The 9,191-nt window shown below is 45.8% G+C and overlaps 1 protein-coding gene across 1 annotated transcript; it reads left to right on the top strand.

Annotated features, from left to right (window-relative positions):
• Positions 1–1,525: 1,525 nt before the first annotated feature.
• Positions 1,526–7,114, top strand: LOC117009565 (calmodulin-regulated spectrin-associated protein 3-like). Its single transcript, XM_033083819.1, has 3 exons — positions 1,526–1,552; positions 3,870–3,988; positions 6,129–7,114. The coding sequence occupies exon 3, from the start codon at positions 6,132–6,134 to the stop codon at positions 6,411–6,413; it is 282 nt and encodes a 93-aa protein (XP_032939710.1). The 5' UTR covers positions 1,526–1,552; positions 3,870–3,988; positions 6,129–6,131; the 3' UTR covers positions 6,414–7,114.
• Positions 7,115–9,191: the final 2,077 nt, after the last annotated feature.

Here is a 9,191-nt window from a genome sequence, read left to right as displayed (position 1 = left end):
GATTTTTTGGCAATTTTTTGGGAATATTTTTTGGGGATTTTTTGGGAATTTTTTTGGCATTTTTGGGGGATTTTTTTGGCATTTTGGGGGGATTTTTTGGGAATTTTTTTGGCATTTTTGGGGGGATTTTTTGGGGATTTTTTGGGGGGGGATTTTTTTGGATTTTGGGTGGAAATTTTTTGTGGGGATTTTTTTTTTGTGGGGGGGATTTTTTTGGGATTTTTTTATTTTTTGGGGGTTTTTTTTAGGGATTATTTTGGGGATTTTTTTAAAATTTTTTAGGGGATTTTTTTTTATTTTTGGACGGATTTTTTTGGTAATTTTAAAAAAATTTTTTTGACATTTCTTCCTTATTTTTTTGAATTTTTTTTTAATTTTTTGGAAATATTTTTTTTTATTATTTTTATTTTTTTCAGCCGGGCCGGGTCCCCCTCGGGCTCCCCAAACCGAGCCCCTCCCCCAGGGCGGGACTGGGACAACGAATCCAACCCCCCCTCCCCAGGGCCCGAGTACACGGGTGAGACCCCTCCCCAAATTACCAAAATATCCTAAAAAATCCAAATTATATCCTAAATAATCCAAATTATATCCTAAATAATATCAAAATATCCTAAAAAATCCCCAAATCCCCAAATCCCCCCAACCCCCCTCCCCAGGGCCCGAGTACACGGGTGAGACCCCTCCCCAAATTACCAAAATAATCCAAAAATATCCTAAAAAATCCAAATTATATCCTAAATAATCCAAATTATATCCTAAATAATCCTTAAATATCCTAAAAAATCCCAAAATCTCCAAATCCCCCCAACCCCCCCTCCCCAGGGCCCGAGTACACGGGTGAGACCCCTCCCCAAATTACCAAAATAATCCAAATTCACCCCAAAAATATCCTAAATAATCCAAATTATATCCTAAAAAATCTAAATTATATCCTAAATAATATCAAAATATCCTAAATAATCCCCAAATCCCCAAATCCCCCCAACCCCCCCTCCCCAGGGCCCGAGTACACGGGTGAGACCCCTCCCCAAATTACCAAAATTATCCAAATTCACCCCAAAAATAGCCTAAAAAATCCTAAATAATCCTTAAATATCCTAAATAATATCAAAATATCCTAAATAATATCAAAATATCCTAAAAAATCCCAAAATCCCCAAATCCTCCCAACCCCCCCTCCCCAGGGCCCGAGTACACGGGTGAGACCCCTCCCCAAATTACCCAAAATACCCCAAAAACATCCTAAAAAATCCAAATTATATCCTAAATAATTCAAATTATATCCTAAATAATATCAAAATATCCTAAATAATCCCAAAATCTCCAAATCCCCCCAACCCCCCTCCCCAGGGCCCGAATACAGGGGTGAGACCCCTCCCCAAATTACTCAAATAATCCAAAAATATCCTAAAAAATCCAAATTATATCCTAAATAATCCAAATTATATCCTAAATAATCCTTAAATATCCTAAATAATATCAAAATATCCTAAAAAATCCCAAAATCCCCAAATCTCCCCCAACCCCCCCTCCCCAGGGCCCGAATACACGGGTGAGACCCCTCCCCAAATTACCAAAATTATCCAAAATCACCCCAAAAATATCCTAAAAAATCCTAAATAATCCTTAAATATCCTAAATAATATCAAAATATCCTAAAAAATCCCAAAATCCCCAAATCCCCCCAACCCCCCCTCCCCAGGGCCCGAGTACACGGGTGAGACCCCTCCCCAAATTACCCAAAATTACCTAAAAATGTCCTAAATAATCCAAATTATATCCTAAATAATCCAAAATATATCCTAAATAATCCTTAAATATCCGAAATAATCCTGAAATAATCCCAAATCCCAACCTGAAATCTCCTCCTGACCCCACAAATTCTTCCCTGGTGACCCCAAATACCCAAAATTTTCCCCAAATCCCCAAATTTCCCTCTCAAGCCCCCCCAAATCCTTCCCTGCTGACCCCCAAATCCTCCAAGACCCCCCAAAAATCCCCAAATTTTCCTCTCAAAGCCCCCAAATCCCCCCCAAAACCCCAAAATTTCCCTCTCAAACCCCCACAGATCCTTCCCTGGTGACCCCAAATCCCCCCAAATCGCCCCAAATTTCCCCCAAATCGCCCCCAAAACCCCAAAAAATTTCCCCCAAAGCTCCCAAATTTCATTGTCAAACCCCCCCCAAACCCCCCCAGGTGACCCCAAAACCTCAAAAATTTCCCTCAAAACCCCAAAATTTCCCCCAAATCCTCCCCTGATCCCCCAAATCCTCCCCAAAACCTCCAAATTTTCCCCCAAATCTCCCCCTGGTGACCCCAAACCCCTTCTTGGTGACCCCAAATCCCCCAAAATCCCCAAATTTCCCTCTCAAAATCCCCAAATCCCCCCAAAATTTCCCTCAAAACCCCAAAATTTCCCCCAAATCCTCCCCTGATCCCCCAAATCCTCCCCAAAGCCCCCAAATTTTCCCCCAAATCTCCCCCTGGTGACCCCAAATCCTCCCCAAAGCCCCCAAATCCTCCCCAAAACCCCCAAATTTTCCCCCAAATCTCCCCCTGGTGACCCCAAATCCTCCCCAAAACCCCCAAAATTTCCCCCAAATCTCCCCCTGGTGACCCTAAATCCCCTCTTGGTGACCCCAAACCCCCCCAAAACCCCAAAATTTCCCTCAAAAACCCCAAATCCTCCCCAAAACCCCAAAAATTTCCCCCAGATCCTCCCCTGGTGACCCCAAATCCCCCAAAATCCCCCCAAATTTTCCCTCAAAACCCCAAAATTTCCCCCAAAATTTCCCCCTAGTGACCCCAAATCCTTCCCCAGATCCCCCAAAAATCCCCAAAATTTCCCCTCAAACCCCCCAAATCCTCCCTAAAACCCCCAAATTTTCCCCCAAATCCCCCCCTGGTGACCCCAAATCCTCCCCTGGTGACCCCAAACCCCCAAAATCCCCAAATTTCCCTTTCAAAGCCCCCAAATCCTCCCCAAAACCCCAAATTTTCCCCCAAATCTCCCCCTGGTGACCCCAAATCCCCTCTTGGTGACCCCAAACCCCCCCAAAACCCCAAATTTTCCTCTCAAAGCCCCCAAATCCCCCCAAAATTTCCCTCAAAACCCCAAAATTTCCCCCAATTCCGCCCTGATCCCCCAAATTTCCCTCTCAAACTCCCCCAAATTCCCCCTTGGTGACCCCAAATCCCCCAAAATCCCCCAAAATCCCCCCAGACCCCCCCAAAAATCCCCAAATTTCCCTCTCAAAGCCCCCAAATCCCCCCCAAAACCCCAAAATTTTCCCCCAAATCTCCCCCTGGTGACCCTAAATCCCCTCTTGGTGACCCCAAATCCCCAAAATCCCCAAATTTCCCTTTCAACCCCCCCAAATCCTCTCTAAAACCCCAAAATTTTCCCCCAAATCCTCCCCTGGTGACCCCAAAATCCCCAAATTTCCCTCAAAACCCCAAAATTTCCCCTCTCAAACCCCCCCAAATCCGCCCTAGGTGACCCCAACCCCCCCAAAATCCCCAAAATTTCCCCCAAATCCTCCCCTGGTGACCCCAAATCCCCCAAAATCCCCAAATTTCCCTCAAAAACCCCCAAATCTCCCCTTTAAAATCCCCCCCAGGTGACCCCAACCCCCCCAAAACCCCAAAATTTCCCCCAAATCCTCCCCTGGTGACCCCAAAATCCCCAAAATTTCCCCCAATTCCCCCCCCGATCCCCCGCAAATCCTCCCCAAAACCCCCAAAATTTCCCTCAAAACCCCCAAAATTTCCCTCTCAACCCCCCCAAATCCCCCAAAATCCCCCTAAATTTCCCTCAAAACCCCAAAATTTCCCCCAAACCCCCCTGATTTTAACCCTTTCCTCGCCAGGCCCCCGGCTGTACAAGGAGCTCTCGGCTCGTTCCAACCGCGCCCTGATCCAGAACGCCCTGGCTCACTGTGTGCTGGCAGGGACCCCCAACGCCCCCCTGAGGGCCAGGGTGCTGCAGGTGAGACCCCAAAAAATCCTAAAACACATCCCAGAAAAACAAAAAAAAAATCCTGAAAAAAACCCAAAAAAAATCCCAAAAAATCCCCCCAAAATAGGCCAAAAATACCCCGAAAAAACGAAAATAAACTAAAAAAACCCAAAAAAAAATCCCTAAAAAATCCTAAAAGCATCCCATAAAAATCACAAAAAATACCCTGAAAAAACCCCAAAAAAATCCCAAAAAATCCCCCTAAAATAGCCCAAAAAAACCCCAAAAAACTGAAAAAAAACCAAAAAAACAACAAAAAAAAAACTCCAAAAAAAAGCCCAAAACCCCAAAAATACACCCAAACCCCCCCCAAAACAATCCTAAAAAATCCTAAAAGCATCCCATAAAACCCACAAAAATGCCCTTAAAAAAACCCAAAAACATCCTCCCAAAATAACCCAAAAACCACAAAAAACCCAAAAAAAATCCCGAAAAACCCCAAAAATATCACCCCAAAATAGTCCAAAAACCACAAAAATACCCCAAAAAAATCCCCAAAAATACATCCAAAAGCCCAAAAACCCCTAAAAAATCCTAAAAGGATCCCATAAAAACCACAAAAAATAACCTGAAAAAAACCAAAAAAAATCCCAAAAAATCCCCCCAATATAGCCCAAAAAACCCCAAAAATCTCAAAAAAATACACAAAAAAACCCAAAAAAAACCCTAAAAAATCCTTAAAGCATCCCATAAAAACCAAAAAAATACCCTGAAAAAAACCCCAAAAATATCACCCCAAAATAGCCCAAAAAACCCCAAAAAAAACCCCAAAGCTGTGTGCTGACAGGGACCCCCAACGCCTCCCTGAGGGCCAGGGTGCTGCAGGTGAGACCCCAAAAACAAGCCCAAAAAATCCTAAAAACATACCCAAAAAAAACCCCGAAAAAATCCCCCTAAAATAGCCCAAAAAACACAAAAAAATCCCACAAAGACCCAAAAAAACCCCAAAAAAATACACCCAAAACCCAAAAAAACTCCTAAAAAATCCTAAAAGGATCCCATAAAAAACACAAAAAATAACCTGAAAAACCCCCCAAAAAATCCCAAAAAATCCCCCCAAAATAGCCCAAAAAACCCCCAAAAAACCTGAAAAAAACCTTAAAAAACCCCCAAAAAAACTCTTAAACCCCCTCAAAACCCCAAAAATACACCCAAAAACCCCCCAAAAAACCCTTAAAAAATCCTAAAAGCATCCCATAAAAACCACAAAAAATACTCTGAAAAAACAAAAAAAAATCCCAAAAAATCCCCCTAAAATACCCCAAAGAACCCCAAACCCTCCCCAAAAAAACCCAAAAAAATACATCCAAACCCCCCCAAAACCCAAAAAACCTCCAAAAAACCCCCCAAAAAAACCCCAAAAAAACCCAAAAAAGAATCCTAAAAACCTCCCATAAAACCCCCAAAAAATACCCTGAAAGAACCTCCCAAAAAACCCTAAACTACCCCAAAAATTCCCAAAAAACCCCAACCCCCCCAAAAAAAACCCCAAAACCCCCCCAACAAAACCCCAAACCCCACTAAAACCCCTCCTAACCCCCAGAAATCCCCAAAATCATCCCAAAACCCCACTTAAAACCCCAAACCACCCCAAAAAACCCCCAAAAACCCCAAATATTCCCCCCCAAAAAAAACCCCAAAAACCCCCCAAAAAAACCCAAAACCCCCAAAACATCCCCAAAAAAACCCTAAAAACCCGCTCAACAAAACCCCAAACCCCCAAAACCTCTCCTAACCCCCCTTAATCCCCCAAACACCCCCTTAAATCCCAAAACCCCCCCCATAAAACCCCAAAACCCCCCGAAAAAAAACCCAAAAAAACCCCAAACTCCCCCCTTAAAACCCCAAAAACCCCAAAAAAACCCCAAAAAACCCCAAAACCCCCCCAAAAAACCCCAACCCCCCCAAAAAAAAATCCCAAAACCCCTTAAAACCCCTCCTATCCCCCTTAAACCCCTCCTAACCCCCATAAATCCCCCAAATCACCCCAAAACCCCTCTTAAAATCCCAAACCTCCCCCAAAAAAAAAACCCCAAAACCCAAAAAAAACCCCAAAAAACCCCCAAAAAACCCCCAAAACCCCTCCTAACCCCCCATTCCCCCCCTTTAGGAAATGGAACAAAGCTCAGCCCAGCAGCTGCTGATCCTATTCCGAGATGGGGGCTGCCAATTCCGGGGTGTTTACGCTTTAGGGGGGATCCCCCCGACCCTAAAACGCCTCTCGGGATCGGGACCCCGAAACGTTCCCCTACAAACGGTCGAGGCTTTGTACAAATATCAATCGGATCAGCGGCGCTTCTGCCGCCTCCCCGCCCGCACCATGAGCGGCAGCGTGGATGCCTTCACCATCCCCGGGCACCTGTGGCACCCCAAAAAACCCAGCACCCCAAAATAAAACCCTATAAAAAGGGGAGAGCCCAAAAAAAATACGGGGAGACCCTAAAAAACGAGGCGACCCCAAATGCGATGCATTCACGGTGGTTGATTCTATTGGGGAGTTTGGCGACTTTGGGGCACTTTTGGGGACATGTGAGGGCACCTGGAATGAATTTGGGGTGATGCTGTCATTGTCATCAAGGACCTGTGGCACCCCAAAAAATCCAACACCCCAAAAGAAATCCGGGTTTTGGATAGAAACCCTAAAAGAACACGGGGCGACCCCAAAAAACGGGGCGACCCCAAATCCGATCGCATTCACGGTACTTGGTTCTATTGGGGAGTTTGGTGACTTTGGGGAACTTTTGGAGACATTTGGGGCACATGAAATGGATTTTGGGGTGATGAATTCACTGTCCTCGAGCACCTGTGGCACCCCAAAAATCTCAGAACCCCAAAAGAAATCGGGGGTTTGGATAAAAAACCCCAAAAACGGGGCGATCCCAAATCCGATCACATTCGCGGTACTCAATTCTATTGGGGAGTTTGGTGACTTTGGGGCACTTTTGGGGACATTTAGAGACACATGAAATGGATTTTGGGGTGATGAATTCACTGTCCTCAAGCACCTGTGGCACCCCAAAACTCTCAGAACCCCAAAAGAAATCGGGGGTTTGGACAAAAAACCCCAAAAATTGGGTGACCCCAAATCCGATTGCATTCGCGGTGTTTGGTGGCGTTGGATACTGGGGACATTTGGGGACTTTGGGGAACTTTTGGGGACATTTGGTGGCACCTGGAATGAATTTGGGATGATGCTCTCACTGTCATCAAGGACCTGTGGCACCCCAAAAATCTCAGAACCCCAAAAGAAATCGGGGGTTTGGATAGAAACCCTAAAAAAACACGGGGCGACCCTAAAAATGGGGTGACCCCAAATCCGATCGCATTCGCGGTGCTTGAGTGTGTTGGCGACGTTTGGGGACTTTGGGGATTTGGGGGAATTTTTGAGGACATTTGGTGGCACCTGGAATGAATTTGGGATGATGCTCTCACTGTCATCAAGGATCTGTGGCACCCCAAAAAACCCAGCACCCCAAAATAAATCGGGGTTTTGGATAGAAACCCCCAAAAAAATGGGGCGACCCTAAAAAAATGGGGCGTCCCCAAATGCGATGCATTCACGGTGGTTGATTCTATTGGGGAGTTTGGCGAATTTGGGGCACTTTTGGAGACATTTGGGGCACATGAAATGGATTTTGGGGTGATGAATTCACTGTCCTCGAGCACCTGTGGCACCCCAAAAATCTCAGAACCCCAAAAGAAATCGGGGGTTTGGATAAAAAACCCCAAAAACGGGGCGATCCCAAATCCGATCACATTCGCGGTACTCAATTCTATTGGGGAGTTTGGTGACTTTGGGGCACTTTTGGGGACATTTAGAGACACATGAAATGGATTTTGGGGTGATGAATTCACTGTCCTCAAGCACCTGTGGCACCCCAAAACTCTCAGAACCCCAAAAGAAATCGGGGGTTTGGACAAAAAACCCCAAAAATTGGGTGACCCCAAATCCGATTGCATTCGCGGTGTTTGGTGGCGTTGGATACTGGGGACATTTGGGGACTTTGGGGAACTTTTGGGGACATTTGGTGGCACCTGGAATGAATTTGGGATGATGCTCTCACTGTCATCAAGGATCTGTGGCACCCCAAAAAACCCAGCACCCCAAAATAAATCGGGGTTTTGGATAGAAACCCCCAAAAAAATGGGGCGACCCTAAAAAAATGGGGCGACCCCAAATGCGATGCATTCACGGTGGTTGATTCTATTGGGGAGTTTGGCGAATTTGGGGCACTTTTGGGGACATTTGGGGCACATTAAATGGATTTTGGGGTGATGACTTCACTGTCCTCGAGCGCCTGTGGCACCCCAAAAAACCCAGCACCCCAAACTAAAACCCCAAAAACACGGGGTGACCCCAAAAACCGGAGCGACCCCAAATCCGATCGCATTCGCGGTGTTTGGTAGTGTTGGACACTGGGGAGTTTGGGGAGTTTGGGGAACTTTTGGGGACATTTGGGGACACCTGGAATGGGTTTGGGGTGATGCTTTCATTGTCCTCGAGCACCTGTGGCATCCCAAAAAATCCAGCACCCCAAAATAAATCCAGGTTTTGGACAAAAAAACCCAAAAACTGGGCGATCCCAAATCCGATCAACTGGTGTTAGCTGGCGTTGGACACTGGGGACTTTGGCGATTTTGGGGCACTTTTGGGGACATTTGGTGGCATGTGGAATGGGTTTGGGGTGATGTTTTCATTGTCCTCGAGCACCTGTGGCACCCCAAAAAACCCAGCACCCCAAAATAAATCCGGGTTTTGGATAGAAACCCCAAAAACACGGGGTGACCCCAAAAAACGGGGCGACCCCAAATGCGATTGCATTGGTGGCGCTTTGTGTTGATGGGGACGTTTGGGGACTTTGGGGAACTTTTGGGGACATCTGGGGACACATAAAATGGGTTTGGGGTGATGCCATGTGATGCCTGTGGCACCCCAAAAGACCCAGAACCCCAAAATAAAACCCCAAAACCACGGGGTGACCCCAAAAACGGGGCAACCCCAAATGCGATCAACTCTCGGTGTCAGCGTTAATGGAGAAATATGGGGACTTTGGGGATTTTGGGGCAGTTTTGGGGACATTTGGTGGCACCTGGAATGAATTTGGGGTGATGCTCTCATTGTCCTCAAGGACCTGTGGCACCCCAAAAAACCCAGCACCCCAAAATAAATCGG

Source organism: Catharus ustulatus, chromosome 33 (assembly GCF_009819885.2).
Source record: "Catharus ustulatus isolate bCatUst1 chromosome 33, bCatUst1.pri.v2, whole genome shotgun sequence".
Classification (NCBI taxonomy): domain Eukaryota; kingdom Metazoa; phylum Chordata; class Aves; order Passeriformes; family Turdidae; genus Catharus; species Catharus ustulatus.
The sequence above is the reverse complement of the archived record's forward strand: the minus strand, read 5'-3'. Positions and strand labels throughout refer to the sequence as shown.

Coding starts and splice junctions, on each gene's coding strand:
- LOC117009565 (XM_033083819.1), top strand. CDS start 6,132: ATGGAACAAAGCTCAGCCCAGCAGCTGCTGATCCTATTCCGAGATGGG.